Consider the following 21665-nt stretch of genomic DNA (forward strand, 5'->3'; position numbering starts at 1 on the left):
GTTTGTTATATTCTTTGCTTCTACTTTGCATAAATGTGTTTATTTCTTAAATAACAATGCACAAAACACATTATTTTCAAAGCATTTATTAAATGATATTGTATCACAAAAAATGTTTTAAAAGTATTTAGTGAAGTATATTAAGTTTACTGGAGAATTGGAAAGAATTTCTGAAGTAAATTCTTAAATATCTATGGTGGCTTTAAGAATGATTACGAATATTTAAATAGGATTTCCATAGATGGGTGATTTTTTTTTAATATTTATTTATTTTTAAAGAGAGAGCGAGCATGTGCATGAGTGGGAAAGATTGTAGAAAGGAAGGGAAAGAGAATCCCAAGCAGGCTCTGCACTGTCAGTGCAAAGCCTGTCCTGGGGCTCAATCTCATGAACCGTGAGATCATGACCTGAGCCGAAATCAAGAGTTGGACATTTAACCAACTGAGCCACCCAGGCACTCTGGTTGTTGTTGTTGTTGTTGTTGTTTTTTAAACAAAAACAAGAGATTATATGTATTAATAAAGCCATGTTGAGATATAAGAAACATAGCTAGAAAACGTTCTGCAGAAATTCCAGGTGCCTTAGTTGAAATGAATTTTTGTTCCTTAGTCAATCAGCTCCATAGTCCAAACAGATTCCCTTTATTTTCTTTACATTATAGAATGGTAAAGACTTCAGGAGTGGAAGTTGGTAAAGGCAGATATTTGGGAGGCATTATGTGTTCAATCAAAAGAAAAAATTACATTGTTTAACCATAACTGTACTAAGAAAAGGAAAAAACAAAACAGAACAAAATAAAACAGTACCCTGGCTAAGTGGAAAAAAACTTTAGTGATATGAAATATAGAACTGACATGAAATAGGTATGTATAATCAAGTATTATTTTTTAATGTTTATTTGTTTTTATATTTTTTAAGTTTACTTATTTTGAGAGAGAGCAAGAGACAGTGAGAGTGTGGGGAAGAGCAGAAGGAGACGGACAGAGAGATTGAGAGAGAGAGAGAGAGAGAGAGAGAATCTCAAGCAGTCTCCCATCGCCAGCACAGAGCCCAGTGCAGGACTCGACATGGGGCTTGAACTCAGGAACCATGAGATCATGACCTGAATGGAAATCAAAAGTCGGAGACTCAACCAACTGAAACACCTGGGTGCCCCTATTTATTTATTTTTGAGAAACAGAGTGAGAGAGTGCAAGCAGGGGAGAGGCAGAGAAAGACGGAAACAGAGAATCCCAAGCAGGCTCTGTGCTGTCAGTACAGAACCAGATGTTGGGCTTGAACCCATGAACTGTGAGATCATGACCGAAGCTGAAATCAAGGGTTGGATGTTTAACCCACTGAGCCACACAGGCACCCTAACCGAGTATTATTTTTCCTGCATTATCCTGTTTTCTCAGTAGAGTAAAATCTATATAATTACTTTTTCTTTCTTGTTCTTTTCTCCTTTTCTTTCTTTTTTTTTTTTTTTTTTTCGTCTTTTGTCTAATTCACTGCTTGTGAAGACACTAACCAGAAATATTTAGGGCAAAATCAAATCAGGTGAAATTTCAATCAGAAAATATACTTCAGATTAACAGCAGTAAAAGGCTTTGATAATGTGAAAAAGATATAAAATACTGACTAATATAAATTTGTGGTATTAATTTATTTGGCCATATGTTTTTCCAGTGAGTTGACATTGAAAACTTAGATTTTTAAGTATGTTGATAGGTAAATAAATTACCTACATTTACATAAGAAAGCTCCAAAATAATAAATTAATGCTGAAAAATAATAATTTTCAGATATAAAAAGTAGATTGCTTGGATTGAACTTAAAAGAATGGAAACAAGAAGAATATTATTTTCTTATAAAAAATATGGTAGGGAGAAGTATAAAATGACCTAATTGTTAATACTTTTTCTTCTTCTTTTTTTAATAGATGGAGAAGCGCTATTTTACAGACAAGAATCAGGTCTGTATCTTCCAGAAATTTATCTTTACTTTGAGACATCAAGGTGTATTCTGAACCTGCGTCTTTTGGAACATAGGGATTTTTTTTTACAGGTTTATTGAGATGCAATTGACATATAACACTTCATAAATTTAAGATATACAACATGATTTGATACATGTGTACGTTGTAAAATGATTACCACAATACGGTTATTCAACACCCTTAACATCTCACATAATCACCTTTTTGTGTGTATGTGTGGTGAGAATTTTTAAGATCTATTCTCTTAGCAACTGTCAAGTATACAATACAGTATTACTAACTACAGTTAAAGAGCTATTAATTAGATCCCCAGAACCTATTCATCTTAGAACTAGAAGTTTGCACCCTTTGATAAGCATCACCCCATTTGTCCCAACGCCCAATCCCTGGAAGACACCATTTTACTTTGTTTCTGTGAGTTCAATGTTTTTAGATTCCACATACAAATGAGATTATACAGTATTTGTCTTTCTTTGTCTGACTTTTTCCCTTAGCATAATGTCTTAAGGTCCATCCATGTTGTCCCAAATGGCAGAATTTTCTTTTATTATGGTTGAATAGTATTCCATGTGTATATATGCGACACTTTCTTTAGCCATTTGTCTGTCGATGGACACTTAGGTTGTTGGCTATTATCAATGATGTTGGAATGAACATGGTAGTGTCGATACTTCCTTGAGATAGTGATTCCATTTCCTTTTGGATATTTACCCAGAAGTGGAATTTCTGGGTCGTATGGTCATTCTATTTTTATTTTTTAAAAACCTCCATACCATTTACTCTAATAGCTGAACCAGTTTACATTGCCATCATAGAAATCAGAAATCAATGTGTTTTGTATAAACTTGATTTGGGAATGAAATACTATGACTCCTTACTCATTTATCTCACATGATTGTAAACTCCTCACGGATAGGATTTTGGTCTATGATTTTTGTTGGGTATTCACAATACTGAGAACAGTAGCTGTAATGAAACAGGTAATTAGATCATACTTGTTTTGAATTAGAAATATAATTTGGGATTGTTTATAGTGTTCGTTCTGCATACAAGAATTTTCCATATGAAAATAACCAACTTTTTGCAAAGTAAAATTTCTGAAATGAACTGCAGATACTCTATCTTTTTACCCAAGAATACAAGGAACTTCTGAACACAGCCTAATCTTTTTGGGGAGACATAAAAGTGAATGCCAATTATCACATTATATATCATGCAATGATGCCCTTGGTATCTAATGCTGTGTGGAAGATAGTTGGGCCCTACCCTAAAGATGGTTTCTAAGTATATGCTTTTGATTTGCCTTTCTGTCTTTCCATTTCTATTGAACATTTAACTCTGTATCTTTTTTTAAAATGTTTATTTATCTTAGAGAGAGAGAGAGAGAGCAAGGGAGGGGCAGAAAAAGAGGGAGACACAGAGTCTGAAGCAGGCTCCAGGATCTGAGCTGTCAGCACAGAGCCCCACATGAGGCTCGAACCCACATTCGATAGGGTTCGAATATAGGGTGTCTTGATAGGGTTATTATGTCTGTTTTTTATGCCCAGTTCCAATTTTTATTCCTTGCTTTCAGTCTGTTGGGATGATAATACCATTGATTCAAGCTCATTAGTCTTTTTTTTTTTTTAATGTTTATTTATTTATTTTGAGAGAGAGAGAGAACACGAGCAGGAGAGGGGCAGAGAGGGGGAGAAAGAATCTCAAGCAGGCACTGCACTGTCAGTGTGGACCTGATGTGGGGCTGTTCCCAAGAATGGTGAGATCATGACCTGCATCAAAATCAAGAGTCCTGAGCCGCTCAGGCACCCCAAGCTCGTTAGTCTTGCATCTGTTTTAAGAGAAAGTGTGCTGAGTGGGGCCCATGGGATTTCTTTCTGATGGGTAAAGTTCATGCATGGCTTTTGTAACACCTCTATTTATTGCAAGAGGATTTGGGAATGACTTTTGGACTACAAACTACATTTTAAATAATTAGAATTTTCCAGGTGTTTAACCTATATGGAGAATGTTATTGTACAATTTTCTTTCAAAGGATTTATATTAAGTATCTCCAGACCATTTCTTCATAGCCTTTGGCTAAATATGTGTATATGTAGTTGTATGTGTAATTACATACAACTTGGTTTTGGCAACAATTTATCAGAACACGTGGGAAACTCTTTATCTTATAACTGGCTCTGTTTCCGGTTTGACTTAATTTATGCCTTTGTTTCTGGCATAGGTTTGCTGATCATAAGTCCTGGATTTTCTAGGACAGTCCAGTTTCTGCAAGTTTTTCTTATTTGAATGATGTAGGCAGTTTGGTTTTAGGAAATTTTTGAAGATTATAGAGCATAGAGAAACATAAAAAAAATCTACAATCCATTAAGTACCAAAATTAAAATGTTATACAAAAAATGTGGTTTTTTTTTTTTTTGAGGTTTCTTGAATGTGAATTTATGCAAAATTCTATTGCCATTGTTAAATGTTTTTTTATATTTGAGAGAGACAGAGACAGAGAGAGAGAGAGAGAGAATGAGCAGGGGAGGGGCAGAGAAAGAGGGAGACAGAGGATCTGAAGCAAGCTCCGTGCTGACAGCAGATGCCCATTGCAGGGCTTGAACCCATGAACCGTGAGATCATGACCCGAGCTGAAGTCCAATGCTTAAACAACTGAGCCACCCAGGCACTCCACCATTGTTAAATGTTTTATTTCACATAGTTTTTGAAAAAAATCTCTGAGAAACCAGTGCTTTTATGTATATGATAAAAATAGGTTTATCTTTAAATATAACATAATATGTGTACTTCTATGTAAATTGTCATTCATTATACTCACTCTTATTGTGAGTTTTTGACTCAGTTATACTATAACTTGACAAGCTTGCAAATTTGCATGCCATTTACTTAAATATGAAGAAAATTCACCTTGATGATAAGAAATCATTCGTAAGTAGCATGTACATGACTTTTATATTCAGTGGTACAATAGAAATTGTAGAATTTTATTCAAATTAACTAGTTATATCCAGTATTTTTGAAAAAATCTTTTAACTAAAACTTCTGAATTTCACAACAGAATAGTAATTAATGCTTTACACCTTTTCAGCCCTCCCAGAATTATTGTTTGTTTGTTTGTTTGTTTGTTTGTTTTTGCTATGCTCTAATTCCTCCAACTAGGCTGTATTTTAAACCGGCTGGAGGACCAGTGGAGACTTTACCCTTTATGGGGGTGTTCTGGAGGGGTATAAATACACCAGGGTCAATGGATAATTACTATATTCACGCCTGAGTATTGAATTCAGTGAGAATATCTGTGGGAACACTTCCCAAGGACAAGAAATGGCTGTAATCAAAATTCACTTTCTGTTGGCAAATCTGTCAGAGAAACTACTAATGACAGCAATTCTCCTTGTTTTTCTTCAGATGGAAAAATAGCTGAAAGCACATCAGGTAAATTGCTTTTTTTTTTCTTATACTGTTTATACTAAACAATAATAAAGTGACTGCTTTTATTTCGAGGGAAGATAGATCTCCTCTGAAAAAACACTAAAACATTTAAAATGAAATATTCCTTGTTACAAACAAACATACTCTAGTGTGTTTTTATAGACTCTGGGCCAGATATTTTAATAATTAATCTCATAAAGGTGGTGACATTTAAAATAGAAAATTTTTAGGGGGCGCCTGGGTGGCTTGGTCGGTTAAGCGTCTGACTTCGGCTCAGGTCACGATCTCGCGGTCTGTGAGTTCGAACCCCGCGTCGGGCTCTGTGCTGACAGCTCAGAGCCTGGAGCCTGTTTCAGATTCTGTGTCTCCCTCTCTCTCTGCCCCTCCCCTGTTCATGCTCTGTCTCTCTCTGTCTCAAAAATAAATAAATGTTAAAAAAAAAATTAAAAAAATAAAAAATAAAAATAAAATAGAAAATTTTTAAACCTGTAAGTGAAATGTGGATCTAGATTTAAGGATTTACTTTCCTTAAATAAGTACTTTGTATTACAGGATTAATTTCTTAGTGAATTGTTTTAATTAAAATTGATCCTAGTCCTATTAGTGGTACTACAGATTCCCTCAGAACATTGAATAACATTGAATATGACCCATTATTTTGTTTCCCTATCCACCAATATGAAAAATTGGCCACTACAAATCAAGACTGCATTTATGTTTTTTTCTTAAATCTAACAAAAGGATTTTTGCTAATGTCAGTATAGATTGAATTTGATTCTGGTCTAACATATATACCAATCAAAATAGCCCAAGATTACTTTTATATGTTTTTATTATGTGATATTTTAGATCTCTGTGTCTTTCTACAACCTAAATACAATAAAATGCAATTGGAAAATGTGTTCTTTGAGGTAAAGGCAAACTGAGAATAAGTAGCAGGTCAGTTGTCTCAAAGACCTCAAAATCACCTCATCGTAACTATGGACAGGTTCATTAGGTTTCACTATAATGATAAAGAGTTTATCTACTTCCAAGTGCACAAAATCTGAATGTTAATTAGAATAGTCTTGAGCATTCTTCTGAAAGTCCTTATTCAAGAAGTTTGAATGAAGAGAGGGAGAACTTGGAATTCTATACTTCTTTGAGAATCTTCTGAAATTATTAGCAATTGAGTTTTTTCCTGTGTCTTTCAGGGAACATTGCAAGTCTGGGTATTATTTGGGAGGGACTTGAGGATCTTTGAGGCTAGAGCTGCATTGGATGAATAAAAATGCCAAGCAAAGATGCTTCAACCAGCCACTCTACCAGCCAACATAAAACTGGTCAAACTCCAGAGCAATGTTATCTCCCACAATCTTTATTCCTTAATGAGACAAAGATTCACATATTTGAGAAAAGTATCCATAAGGCAGTATAGGACTTTGTTTTTTGATATTTTTAGATTTTACTGGTTTCAGACAATGTAACTTGTTTGTTGCCATTCCTTTTAAAAATCTCCCCTTCTCTGTAGTTCATCCATATTCACCTCTGTCATCCAGCAGTTTTTCTCTATAGAATGAAGGTAGAGGAACAGAATTATATCTATTTATTTTTTCTATTTCATGTTGTGGTCTGAAGTGTAAGTTAACTCTTCCAAAAATTTGTGCAAAATGTATGCAATATAAATGAATAAATTGTACCTATCTTTGAGCTATGAGGTAAACATTTTATTTATCTTTAAGCATTGTATAAGCAATCTATCTTTAAACGGGGTGATGGCATTATACAGTTTGCATAAGAAAAAAGGATTTCTTGGCAGATTTTACCTTGCGATCTTAGACAAGTCATGAAACCTTTTTTAAGTATCAGTTTTCTCATCTACAAGTGAGGAAATGATAATAGTATCACCCTTATAGGAGGCTGTGAGGATTAAAGAGATAGGATATGGAAGGTACTGTTACATGTCTAAGATGTGGTACATACAAAACACACACTAACCATTACTGCTAGTCACCCCGATGACAATGTATTTCTGAGTAAGTTTTGTATATAAAAAAGGGACAAATAAGTTAGTAGAAACAAACATGGCCCACTGGCTAAGATACCAAGCCATTCATTTCAACAATAGAATGAATAAGTTCAGTGGAAACATTGGTTTAATAAAATGAAAGATCTAATATACCTATGGGGTTGAACTCAGGAGAGGTATAAGTATAGTGAATATTTATCATGATTTAATAAATTAAATAAAAATTCTACATGAGTTTGATGTGATGTTTGTTGAGTAGAATAAAATACATTAAAAGATACGGTCTCTCTATCGAGTACTTATTTTTTTTTACAAGTTTATCTATTTTTGAGAGAGAGAGAGAGAGAGAGAGAGAGAGAGAGAGAGAGAGACAGAGCCTGAGTGGCGGAAGCCAGAGAGAGAGAGGGAGACACAGAATCTGAAGCAAGTTGCAAGCTCTGAGCTGTCAGCAGAGAGCCCCACGTGGGGCTCGAACCCACAAACCGTGAGATCATGACCAGAGCCAACTGAGCCAAAGTTGGGTGCTTAACTGACCCAGGCACCCTAGCTCCATACTGAGTACTTATTATCATTTATTATGTAGTCTCCATTTAACAGACAAAGAAACTTTGTTTCATAAGTATTAAATGTATCCAGGGGCATAGCCTGAAGCAAGAATAGCACATGCATAAATAAAGGAACAAAATTTAAAATAAAATGGTTTTTTTTCTTCCAACTTGACAAAAATCTATTTGTCACCACTTAGAAGGCCTGATTATAATTGCAGAGTTTTCAGATCACTGGATTCCATGCAGGAGCCAAGTGGGTAGTGGCCTTGCCAATGTGTCCATCTCCCTGCTCTTTCCATTTCTGGCTTTGTCCTACACAGAGAGATACCCTTGCCTGCGTGTCTCAGCACAATCTGTTTCTTCTGCAAACAGGCACTCCCTGATCATTCCCCCCAGGCCTAGAGATTCTCGTCACTGCAGTGTGGTCTCACCTTAGGGGAATGGTCTTGGGAAGGATGCTTATGAAGATCCTGAGAACAGGCTTGGAACTATAGGGCTCTGGGGACTTAGTAGGGTCTACAGTGAGGGACGGAGGAGGGCACAGGCTCTGGGTTGGTGTATTTTGACCCCTCTGCCCTTTTGTCCCCCTTTTGTTTTTTTAAATTTATTTTTGAGAGATAAAGCATGAGCTGGGGAGAGGCAGGGAGAGAGGGAGTCAGGAACTGAAGCGGGCTCTGCACTGACAGCAGAGAGCCCAATGAGGGGTTCGAACTCATGAGGCATGAGATCATGACCTGAGCCAGAGTTGGTCGCTTAGCTGACTAAGCCACCAGGTGTCCCTGACCCCTCTGCCTTTATTCTTTGCCCTCCAAGGAGAACCATGGCCTGAAGAAGGTCAGAGTGAGACTTGAATGGTTCCAAGTAGGAACCCCTCTTGCTTGAGTCTAAGAGAGACATTGTCAAAGGCCATTCTGATGGCAGGTCTGGGAGTCCAGATAGGTTTGATTCAAAAGCCTATAGGTTTCCCACGACTGAATGCTGCCTTATTTCTCTCTGCTTTGGCATCAAACTAAGATATTTAGATATTAAGATTCAGAATCTAGACACCTGGGATACCTTAGTGACGAAAACAGGCAAAAAACCTTGAGTTCATAGAGCTTAAAATCTAGATGAAGGAGACAGTCAATAAGCAATAAACATAAGTAGTAAACACGGTATATTACAAGGTGATAGAATCTCTGGAATAAATTAAAGTAATACAATGATAATTGGGAGCGTTAGAATGGGGGTGGCAATTTTAAATTGTCAGAGTATACCTCATTGAGATGGCATTTAAGCTGATACCTGAAGGAAGTGAATGCTATAATTTATAAATAAATACTTTCACCTTTTTTTCTTTGCAGAAAAACAGAAAAGAGAATTAGGTATGTTATCTTAACTTTACCAGCTCTTACTAAGCCAAGGACAGCGTGGTTTCAACACAACAGACAATTTTGATGGGGGAAGGTGGGACACTGGAACTCGGGGCCTAGCAATGGCGAGGAAAACAGCTGGAGAGGTGTCTGCCCTGTCTGTGAGAAGAATGTCTAGCACACAACAGTGAAATCTTCACAGCTCTATTTATCTCTCTTTGTTGAAGTCTTAGAACCATGACAAAAAGATATGGTTATGGCAATGAAGTCAATAAGCAGTGTATGTAACTCCAAGGACTGCCAGAAAAATGAGGAAAAAACATATGCTTTCAAAGCGTCACAATCAAATCACCTTCTTGTGCTAGCAATACAGTTTTCAAACATGATCTTCTGTTATTCACATTAGGTGGCTTTTTGTTCAGTAATTTGAACTTTGCTGACCCAAACAGAAGAAAGAAATCTCTTGTTGGTTCACTCCTTGACCTTGGATTTAATGCTCGCGAAAGGGCTGAAGATCGGTGGAGAAAACATCGAGATACTGATAGTTTAGTGTTAAAAGACACTCCAGCAGGTACTGTTAGAGAAAAATGCTTACCTAGGAAACAAGTGCTTTTTTTCATTTAGGACAACCTGATAATTTTTGTATTATTTGCAGCACATGGCCTTAATATTAATAGTGGAGAATATAAAAAAAACTAATTTCAGGGCCAATGAGACTGATGAATTCTGTCTTTAGAGAGTTTTGGCCAAGATGTTTATATTAAGTTACATTTTTTTCCTGATAGGTTTAATTTTCTTATGCTATTTTTCTACTTGGAGCTATTATTATAATTATAAATCATTTTTATATTGTTTAAATTAATTAAGATACTTCTGGGACCCAAATTTAGTGTAAGGTTTCTCTACACATGTTTTCATCTCCAACCACAGTTTATTTTCAATACCATGATTCTCTCTTTAAATTACGTACTCAGTTGTCTGAGTAATACTATAAAACAGGGTTTCTAAACATTTTATAGACTGCAATTTTGTTTTGTTTGAGAGAAAATTAACTTTCTATAGATGAGACATGTTCTCTCTGCTTCTACATACTTCTCCCAATTGGCCAACTTTTACTTTACTTTCCTAGCCCCTGAAATCTCTATAGTTCATACCTATAAACAAACAAACAAACAAACAAACAACCAGAAAAGAAAGAGATCCAATGAGGAAAATAACTTCAATATTTATATTGAAATTTGAGTCCGAGTGATGATAACTGAAAAGGGAGAAACAGCTTTGGGTGCAAGGGTGCAGTTGAAATATTTCAGGAAGGGTAAAAGTTTCCTGTCTGTCCAGTCATCTGTCTTGGGACTGACAAATTCAGTATGACCTATAAGTTAATGCAGATATATTTGCTCTTGTTTACAATACCGAGGTGTTAATTGTTTGCTCATGTTCTACAGAACACAGTGAGATTTTCTTAAATGGCCTCAATGCTTCAGTTTTCTTATGGAATTCTCAAACCTCATGGTAAATTGGTTGTCACGCATACCCCTGATTACACTTTGTGGAATTATATATGGAAAGTTGTATAGAGGGGAGGGATTTTTTTGAACCTATAATGAAGGCCTAGTTCAAGTAATGTATATAGATTAATTTGTTGTACATTATGAATGAATGCAACTTTTCTCTGATAATGATTGTATTTTTGTGTGGTAGAGAAAACCCGTTCAGCAAGTGGTTTTGCCAATGGTATCTCTGGTGGTGTTGAATTTGGTGGCACTGCTTCAAATCAAAATGACATTGGTAGGGGTCCATCTGGCCAAAGTGGATTTGATGTGAATGCAGTAAGTGGATTAGCTGACTCTAATTCTGCTCCCAGTGAAACAGGTATTCTAAGTTGTTTCTTAGTTTCTGCTTTTGACAGAAAAAGTCAATTAGCAAAGCAGGGTGTTTCTTTTGACCAATACAGATTTTAATATTAGAGGAACTCATGGAAATGATTTTTAAATTCTGTTTGATTCTTAAAGGATCTGTATTATCTTTAACAGAAATCAGCAACTTAAACATTTTAATGAAGAGACAATTAGATTTAATGCTTTTATGAAGGGGCTTGGATCTGGTAGGGAGAGATCCAGTTTCTATCCCCAATCTTTCCTGCTAACCTTCTGTGGACTTTGGGAAAGCCACTTAAGCTCTCTTGTTCCCAAGTTTTGTCATAAGGAACAGAAAAATTTTGGTCACATGTTTCTGTACTTTTGTGATGCTAACTTCTGAAGTTTCAACACTCCTATTTTAACTAGTTTCTTGAAAAAGAATGCCAGAAAAAAAAATTACAAAAGTGTGAATAAGTAGCATTTTATATTTTGGAGATTACAGTTGGTGGAAGAAGTTAGGGCCAATAAAGTACATTAAATCTAGCTATTTTTGTGTCAGAGAAATTTGTCTTAAAAGATGTGGTAATTGGTGGAAAACGGAAGAATAGAAAGGAGCTTGTTGGTAAATCCATGGGTTTTGGCTCTTATATCAGTGCTCAGGAATTCTGATCCAGACTTTTAAGAAAAAAATACAAATAATTTACATCCTTTGGTTTTGCTCTTGACAACTGTTGAGTTTTACACTTGCCTTTTGATTTTGGTCTTGGTGGTGGAAAGAAGGGCGAATTTGTATGTGGTCTTGGTAATTCTGGCTCATGTGGAGTGGGTGTCAGTGGTTTTGAACAAAAACACTTTGCTAAAAAATGAAATAGGGAACATTCATAAAAATGAGTAGGGAACTGGAAAATCAAGTTCCAGTGATCTAAGTATTACTATTTAGGTTTTGTGCATAAAAAGTAGAGTCATAAGTTGTATTTAATTATTACCTGGTAACAATCTTTTTTTTTTTTTTTTCATTTCAGCAGATAACACCAACACAAGACATAGGGATGGATTTAGTAGCAGTGTCTCTGGGAATTTGGGATTTGGTTTGGGGACATCTGATCAAAAGGGATTGGACATTGGTAGAGCTGACTGGAGTGAAATGAGCAACAGACGATCTGCTGGGGGTGAATCAATAGGTTTTGGATTTGATGCCCGTAGCCCAGGTATTCCAACTAAGACTCATTCCAGAAAATTTAACATTAATTAACTACTTGTTTAAAAATACACTTTTTAAATATTTAACAATCAACTAACTAAGTAAAATTAATTTTTAATAACATTTTAATTTTTCTGTCAGTTGGAACCGGGTCTTTTGGTTGGGAACTTGGAAAAAGGAAGGGCGATAATGCATTTGGTTTTGGAGCTTCTGGTTCGAGTTCATTTGGTGGCAGTGGCATTAATAGCAAAATAAAAATTGAAGGAAATCAAGTGGGTAGTTCTGGAGGACCCATTTCCAATGATCTAGGTATTGATATCTCATTTTTATGCATAAAAATTTCTGAATCATGAAACGTTTTCAATGTACTCTGTGATGTCATTTTATATTCTGGAGGTGATACTGGTTTAAGATGCTGGTTTAAGATGCTGATAGCTCAAGTATTCCACTCAGTCTCTGTTCCTGAGAAATCCAATTGGATTTCAAACAGTCATTCTTTTATTTTGATATTATTTTGAATTTTCTATTAGTGGGAAGGCCTGGGTATTTTGATTTTGGACTTGAGGGAAAGATATTTGGAACTGATTTTGGTTTTTGAGATTCTGGTTCAAATTGCTGTGGTGACATTGGCCTTAGTGAAAATGGGATAAAATATAATGATGAATATAGTTTCATGTTTTAGGTGTTGATGTTTAATTTCTGTGCATAAACAATATTTGAATCATAAAATTTATTGGAAAATGTTCTGACAACAATCATTTTACATTCTGCAGGTGGCATCAGTGCAAGAATTAGAGATAGTCTTTTTGATGGCATATCAGAAAATTTGAGATATGGTTTTGAGAAGCTTGGTCAAAAGGGATTTGGAAGCAGAGGATCTGACTGGAGTAAGAGCAGCAGGGAATCTGATGTCAGTGGCTCAGGTAGTCTAATAATCTTGGACTCTGCTCAGGTGAAATCTAAATTGATTTCAGCCTTTCATCTATTATTTTATAACATTTTTATTTCTCTGTTAGTGGAAAAGTCCTCATCCTTTGATTTGAAACATGGAGAAAGGAAACGTGAAGCTAAATTTGATTTTGGAGATTCTGGTTCAAATCGATTTGATGACATTGGCCTTAATGAAAATGTAATAAAAGGTACCAGAGAATCTGATTTTAGTGGTATGAATGTTGACAGTTAATTTTTTGCTTAAAAATTTCTCAATTATAAAATTTATAATTAATGAATTTAATAATTTATAATTATTAAATATATCCTGTTGACAAACTTTTAATATTCTGGTAGAAGTACCAGTGCAAGAAGTGGTGGTGAGCATGCTGGTGAAAAGTTTGAATATTCAGGATTTGGTATGTGGGTATTTGGTAAAAAGGAATTTGGAGGCAGGGGATTGACAGAATGAGCAGTACCATGTGTGTTTTGTCTGGATCCTTGAATCTCAGGTCCAATGCCCACAACTTGGGCATTCTCCTAACCTGGACTCTTGGGGAAACTGAAATGGGTTTCAATTTTTTGATCATTTTTAAAAGTAACACTAAGAATTTTCCAATAGAGGGAAGGACTTGGTTGTCTAATTTTGAAAATGGAGAAAGGAAAGGTGAAACTCAATTTCGTTTTGGAGATTCTGGTTCAAATCCAATGGCCATGGTGGTACAGACTTGGATGGAAATAGAGTAGGAGGTACTGGAGGCTATAGTTCCAGGGCTCTAGGTATTTATGGTTAATTTCTGTGCAGAGAAAAATTCTGAATCATGGTATGCATAAAAAATAATTCTCATGACCATCATTTTGTATTCAGCAGGTGACTCAAATGCAAGAAATGGGGATGAATATTCTGGTGGTATCTCTGAAGACTCAGGATTCAATTTGGGGTCATCTGATCAGCAGGGATTTGGAATCAGTGGAATTGGTAGGAATGGAGAGAGTGGCAGTGGAATCGTGGGGGCTGGATACTTGAGTCCTGGATCTGATGTCAGTGGCACAGGTATCTTCACCTGGACTCTGTTCCCAAGAAATACAAATTAGTTTCTTCCTTCTTCATTTCTTTTAATCACACTTTTAATCAATTAATTGATTTTCCATTAGGAGAAAATACTTGGTCTTCTGGTTCTGGAAGTGGTGGAGGAAGGAAGGGTGCAGCTGGACTTGGTGTTGGTACTTCTGGACCAAATGAATTTGGTGAAACTGGCGTTAGTGGCACAGGTACCTGTGATACTGGAAAGGATGTTATTGGGTCTGGTTCCCATGGCCGAGAATTGGGATTTATGTCTGGCATTTAGAGGGTCAGGATTCTAACATATGTTATAAAATAACAATGAAAATCATAAACATCAATAATGATATAAAAAGCAAGACAAAATCCTGAAATGATAAACTGTATTTAGACGTGATCAGGAAAAAAATCATTTAATATTTTTTGTAGAGCGTGGAATGAATTTTGTGGCTATGATTATATTTATGTGGAGTTGTTTTTGTTGCCTTTATGCAAAATTGATTTGGAGTCACATATGTGAAGAGGTGATTTGTTGGGTTTGATCTTTGTGCTCTGGATCTGGACTTTAAATTATTTTGCAAGTTTATTTCTGATAAGACTAAACAAATTCCATCCTTTTTGAAAATCTCAAAATTTAATATTTCTTCTTAATGGAAGCATTAGAGTGAACAGTCTAAGAATTTGTGGTAGTATTTATTGTGATATGCGGACTATTTTGATTCTTCTATTAGAAAGTCTTGGGTGCCACTAGACTAAGTGATCTCAGAACTGTGGGCAGTAGATTCACTTCTAATGACTTAAGTGATCTGAAAGATATTCAGGATTCATACTTAGAAATCAACTTTGGGATTGATATGTTCTTAAAAGGTAAAGTCTAGTTAGCAAGAGATATACTTAGTGTAGTAATGGTTGACCTCAGTCAGGATTGACTATCAATGAATCTGTTCAGAAAAGGCTTGGTAATAAAGAAATAATAATTCACTTTTGGATTGTTCTTAATCTTTGGACATCAGTTTTGAGGTCAACACTTCAGTGGAACTGAGAAATTTGAGATCACTGATTATTTATTGCCATTGACCTTGTTTAAAACCAGTTAGTAAAATGGTTTAAGAGACACTGAATTTTTAACCCCTAGATCTGCTGCCATTAGCTCAGGTATTCCAGTTTAGGATGTGTTCCTGAAAAATGTATTAAGAAATAGTTGTCTCTCCTCTTTCTGTTGTGGAGTGGTTACCAATCTGAGACTTCTCTGCTGTTTGGATACCAACTTTTGACTGCTTTCATGTTTTTCAAATGAGACAGACTTGTTTTAATTAGTGTTCTTTCCGGTAGTGTATCTAATAGCAGTAAATCTAGTGGCTTTGAAGTGGCAAGTTCTGGATCTGTTGGCATTATTGTCTTAACATTAGACATGTTGAGATGAACTCTCAGTTCAACTAGATCAGTTGTTTTCAGACTTCCAGTTTCTGTGAGTGCAGAATCCTTTGTTCAGTTGACATCTTAAAATGGTAGCTAGATTTTCCAAATGTAAAGCAATTCAAAGTGGGAGTGTGACTGAAACTGGGATAGGAGACCCTGGACCCTGTTTATGCAAACCTTTCTCTTTTCCTAAACACATTTTAAGACAATTGATCTGGAGTAAGTTAATTTGATCATTTCATTTGGTGGCAAGACATTTAATTTTGTTACTCCCACAGGTTGTTAAGTTGATTTTATATATATATATATATATGTATATATATATATATACATATATATACATATATATATGTACATATATGTATATATATGTATACATATATATACATATATATATATATATATATATATATATATATATATATATATAGCTTCACATTGTTCTAAATCTGCTAGCATTAGTATTGCTGAACTTGGATCCATGGTTTATCCATTAGATTTTAAAAACATTTTTTTTTCATATTTTACCAAGTAGTATGTATATACAGACTAACTATTTCATATTAAAATAGGTGTCACAAGCCCAGCCGACCACAGTACCTCTGCACCACTCACTACACCAGGTAGTTTGACTTATGACTTCCAGTGCTTAACAATGCATATATATGATGTATGTGTATGTATCTGTGTGTTTATACATATATACATAATTCTGAAATTTAAGTGCTCTGTGGATTATTGATTTACTAGGACATGATATTATTATGTATTTTCCATGTTGAATTGAGCTTCTAAATGCTTCTCTTTGAGTACTAAAGTTTAGATCACTGACTGCATATTTTAAATAATTTCATTAATAAGGTAGATTAAATTATACTTTAAGGGAACCTAAATAAAGCATAATACAACTTCTCCTTTGTCATTTTAGATACACTATTTTTAAATGGCTTTAAAAATAATTTATAAAGATATTATGTTATATTATATTACCTAAGAAAAGACAACTGTAGTAAAGGCAAGTGGCCTCAAGATACACAATAAATAACACGTGAAAAATATTTTATAGTTCTATCAAAATATTCATTTGTGTTGTTGTTGCTTTTCTATTCTGCTTGCTTAACTGCTCTAAGATTTCATATAAATTTACTTGGTTACATACAAGGGTCAATGCATTAAAAATAATCAGGGGAAGGTTTCAAGGTATATGAATTTTCCCCTTTGATCAGTAGAATGAAGTTCTCTTCATATATAGATAATTGAATTATTAGTATTACACAGTGGACTGATTTAGTAAAATCTACCTTGGGCATGTTTAGCTAGTGACTCCCAATGAAAGTATGCTAGCAAAGTTCGGTTTATGAAGTTGAAAATATAGTTCTGTAAGGGATACAGCATATGTTAGTAATTGTACATGACTCAGAATGAATAAGCTCATAATGATTTCTGAAAATACTATGGCTAATTGTACCAAAAATATGGTACAATTCAGAGATCATCATGTACATGACTGTGGCAAATCACAGTTCTCACAAAATCAAATTGTATGATCAGGATAAAGAAACCCACTGATGGCCTTCAATATCAGCTTCTAAATTCCTACGTAGAAACCCAAATATTCTGTATATTTAGAATCAATGTAATGTTTTTAAGTTTAAATAATCTATGCATTATGTTAAATAGAAAAAGGATCCCACATTCCAGAAGCAACTCCGAAATACTCAGAAACAAATACAATTATTGGTAAGTAAAAAGGACTTTGTTTTCTACCCATATTTTTATGTCCAAGCCAGCCAGTACCTAACCAATATTTTGAAACTAGTTGTAAACATTTGCCGGTCACCTATCCATTTTATCATTTTATGTCTGAATGACTCACATTCATACTATTTTCCTCAAAGATACATATATACACATATGCACATAACACATATACATGAACGTATATAACATACATACATATGCACATATACATGTACATAGAAAAACAATATTCTTTATACTTAATTGATATATGGTAACCAACTCGTGTAACATTAGAAAGACTATTTCTACAAAAAGCAAAATAAACAGGCAAACAGACCACAACTCCGATCATATATACCTCCCCACAGTAGAGACAATTTCCCTTTCCCATAGGAAACAAGATATTTTTATTCATGTTTTGTTTGAGACAGAACAGCAACCATTGTGTATTCCCAAGGATTCAGGCACTACTTTTAGTGTGTTTTTGCTCTGTGTGAGAAAGAAAAGTACTTATTTAAGGTAGTGGCTGGGAAGAACAGAAACTTTCAGTAATGTTTTATCTTGGTACACAAACACTTAAAAAAAACACAGAACCATGAATATTCTACTCTAAATATTTTGTAGGCGAAGCTTCTACTTGGGGCAAAGGAGCATATAAAGCTTTCAATGGCCGCATCTTTTCCTTTGACTCGTCATGCGCATACACCTTCTGCCGTCATTGCGTGGAATCCGGAGAAGATTTCAATATTGAGATCAAAAGAAACAATAATAGTGATATTGAAAAAATAATAGTTAAAATCGACACTAATGACGTCTCTATTTTTGGTGATATCATCCTAGTTAATGAAGAAAGGTAAATGCCACAGTGTTATGGAAAAATACTATAGAATGACTTAAACTATCCTGAGCAAAAAGAGGGGTGCCTGGGTGGCTCAGGTGGCTAGTCATCTGACTTCAGCTCAGGTCATGATCTCCTGGTTCCTAGGTTCAAGCCCTGCATCAGGCTCTGTGCTGACAGCTCAGAGCCTGGAGCCTGCTTCAGATTCTATGTCTCACTCTCTCTCTGCACTACCCCTGCTCACGCTTGGTCTCTCTATCTCTCTCAAAAGTAAATGAACATTAAAAAGATTTACAGTAACCTGAGCAAAAAGAGAAAAGATTGACTAGGAAAAGACGATACTCTTTTCCTATTTTGGTGCTCACATTCATTATATTAAACTATTGGACAGGAGTCTGACAGAAGATTTTGTTATATGTGGAATTGTAAGATACTATATTTATTCCTATAACATGGTGGGGACAAACAACTAGTTTTGTTGTTTCCCTATTTTGAGTACTTAGATTTGGAACAACATGCATATTCAACACATCTGTTAATAGAGTATTTCAATTTTCATTTGTATGTTTGTTGTTAAAAATATGAGATTTTTCAATAGATTAAATTTAGGTCATTGTTTTTAGAAGTAGCAATTCATATTTGGAAGGGTGTAATATTTGAATAGTTTTCAGGATAAGGAGTTGAGACATGATATTCTCCTTGTGAACATTTCAAATCATTTGATCATTTATTCCTTACACTGCACCAGTTTCTTCTTTTTAATTTCTCCAAAGCCCCAAAGATTTATTCATTGTTCTTTAAAAGTCTTTCAAAAATTGGAAAAACAAAGCCATTGTGTCTCTTCTGAAATGGTAGGAAAAACAAAGCTGCAATATTTACTAGCCAGTATTATATTTGAGATACTAAATATAGAACATGAATTATTAGAAAAACATATACTATTCTTACCCTCATGTGTACTTGTGCTTTAAACTTTTCAGTGTACAGATGCCATATAACAATAAATTGATACACATTAAAAAATATGGAGAACATAATGTCCTGAATAGCCGCAGAGGAATCATGTCTTTAATGTGGGACAAAAATAACAAACTCTCAGTAAGTCTGTCTCTGATTTTCTTACATTCTTGGGCCTTTTGTTCTTTGCTTTCAGTTACGAAAAGAATACATTATAAGGAAAATAAGAGCTAACGTTTACTGAGAAATCTCTATATATTATTCACGTGCTAAGCATTATCTTATTTAATATTTAAAATACATTGAAGTACATACTGTTATCAATCTTATTTTATAGGTGATAGAACTCAGGAAATTCAGGCTAATAAAAGTTAAATTATCTACCCAAAGACACATAGTTAGTAAGAGATGGAGTCAGGAAATTTCCAACTTCTAGATCCTGGTCATTTAAAAAACGTCCTATAGTACTTCCTAAGTAACCAGCTTAGATAGAATTGAAAATGAATAGACACTGTCCTTTGGCTTGGTTAAATTACATTTTGAGGTATTTTCAATATTTTATAAACATGTACATGTAATTTTTTTTAAAAGCTTACTCTTCACAAGAAATATCCAACTTGTGGTCTCTGTGGTAACTTCAACAGCACTCCAGGTAAGATTTCAATGCATTAGGTCTAAGAAAATTGCTTCCTGAAAGAAAATTAGAAAATAATTACTCACATTTGGATAAATCTAACAGAAATTTGCATTTGTATAAAGAATAAGAAATCATTAAAATAAAACAAAATTTATGTTGTCAACTTAGCTGTATTTAGCTTGAAAATAATGTATATGTACATAATGAATCTCTTGAACTAAGCCTTGTTTTCATTTTCAGGAGATGAGATCAATGAACACATTGCCAATAGTAAAATTCCTGGTGATTGTCCCAAAGCCGTTAGTAAAAGCTATGATGTTTGTGAAGATGGCGTGCAGGTAAGAGATTTATATTTCACCTAGCAGCAAATTTCAGCACTACTTCCCTTTGTTTCAATTTAGATACCCAACATCCTCTTCTAAGCAGTCATGCCTTATTCTTGGAATTGTGCAACTACTTTTTCTCTAATGTCCTTATAGTCTATTTCTCAGCTTTAGTTTAGCTGTAGATGCTAAAATAAGTTTTTTCCTAAAACATTATGATATTTACTATATATTAGTGTAAAATTCTGATTTTTTTGCACAGAGTTTTAGTTTGTCTGTAAGCTGACATGCTTCACCTCTCCATTAAGTCTGCTGATGGATATTGATGGGCTCTTATGCTGTGGAAATCCATGTCCTGTGTCCCTAAAAACTACTTTCTGTTCTCCCTTACTTTTGCCCCAGGTAGCCAATCTGAATTGTCATACTTTGTATACTTTGCTTTCTTTTTGAAAGAGTTATAGGTAATTATTTTGACTACAATACTTGAAAATAGCCCTCTCTGAATTTTCTGCACTTTTGTAGTTCTGTCACATTGAATTTGATAGGTTGCATATGTCTGTCTGTCTATCTATCTATCTATCTATCATCTATTTATTGAGAGAGCACATGTGCACACATGTGTGCACGTATGTGAGGGGGCGGACAGAAGGAGAGGGAGAGAGAATCTTAAGTAGGCTCCACACTCAGTGTGAAGCTAGAGGACATAGGACTCCATTTCACAAATGCGAGATCATGACCTGAGCTGAAATCAAGAGTCAGACATTTAAATGGCAGAGCAACCCGGGTGTCCCCTGTTGTTGTGTTATTGTTGTTTAGGATAGGTTGCATTATTTTTTAATATTTTCTTCTTTGTAGTATTCATTTATTACCTTTCATTTATTTTTTTAATTTTTTAATGTTTATTTTTGGTTTTTGGTTTTTGTTTTTTGGTTTTTTTTCAATATATGAAGTTTATTGTCAAATTGGTTTCCATACAACACCCAGTGCTCATCCCAAAAGGTGCCCTCCTCAATACTCATCTCCCACCCCCCATCAACCCTCAGTTTGTTCTCAGTTTTTAAGAGTCTCTTATGCTTTGGCTCTCTCCCACTATAACCTCTTTTTTTTTTTTTTTTTTTCCTTCCCCTCCCCCATGGGTTTCTGTTAAGTTTCTCAGGATCCACATAAGAGTGAACACATATGGTATCTGTCTTTCTCTGTATGGCTTATTTCACTTAGCATCACACTCTCCAGTTCCATCCACGTTGCTACAAAAGGCCATATTTCATTCTTTCTCATTGCCACGTAGTACTCCATTGTGTATATAAACCACAATTTCTTTATCCATTCATCAGTTGATGGACATTTAGGCTCTTTCCATAATTTGGCTATTGTTGAGAG

General features: G+C 34.8%; 1 protein-coding gene and 1 long non-coding RNA gene across 3 annotated transcripts in view; both read left to right on the forward strand.

Annotated features, from left to right (window-relative positions):
- Positions 1 to 1802: 1802 nt before the first annotated feature.
- LOC125918963 (uncharacterized) lies at positions 1803 to 10664 on the forward strand. 2 transcript variants are annotated; one of them, XR_007456640.1, is made up of 3 exons: positions 1803 to 1954; positions 5384 to 5410; positions 9307 to 10664. It is a non-coding gene; the product is annotated as an uncharacterized LOC125918963 (long non-coding RNA). The 2 variants fall into 2 exon arrangements; XR_007456641.1 differs by lacking the exon at positions 1803 to 1954 and having other exon boundaries at positions 5343 to 5410.
- A 126-nt stretch (positions 10665 to 10790) lies between these two features.
- Positions 10791 to 21665, forward strand: part of MUC19 (mucin 19, oligomeric) — a 101018-nt gene continuing 90143 nt past the window's right edge. Inside the window, exons 1-15 of the mRNA XM_049626671.1 lie at positions 10791 to 10827; positions 11017 to 11187; positions 12155 to 12382; positions 12517 to 12723; positions 13149 to 13298; positions 13392 to 13538; positions 13663 to 13724; positions 14140 to 14359; positions 14461 to 14577; positions 16360 to 16410; positions 17468 to 17527; positions 18155 to 18383; positions 19349 to 19466; positions 19917 to 19977; positions 20203 to 20323. Of these exons, the coding sequence (XP_049482628.1) occupies positions 10791 to 10827; positions 11017 to 11187; positions 12155 to 12382; positions 12517 to 12723; positions 13149 to 13298; positions 13392 to 13538; positions 13663 to 13724; positions 14140 to 14359; positions 14461 to 14577; positions 16360 to 16410; positions 17468 to 17527; positions 18155 to 18383; positions 19349 to 19466; positions 19917 to 19977; positions 20203 to 20323 (1979 nt within the window). The remainder of the gene's footprint in view (positions 10828 to 11016; positions 11188 to 12154; positions 12383 to 12516; positions 12724 to 13148; positions 13299 to 13391; positions 13539 to 13662; positions 13725 to 14139; positions 14360 to 14460; positions 14578 to 16359; positions 16411 to 17467; positions 17528 to 18154; positions 18384 to 19348; positions 19467 to 19916; positions 19978 to 20202; positions 20324 to 21665) is intronic.

This window comes from Panthera uncia, chromosome B4, assembly GCF_023721935.1.
Source record: "Panthera uncia isolate 11264 chromosome B4, Puncia_PCG_1.0, whole genome shotgun sequence".
Classification (NCBI taxonomy): Eukaryota; Metazoa; Chordata; class Mammalia; order Carnivora; family Felidae; genus Panthera; species Panthera uncia.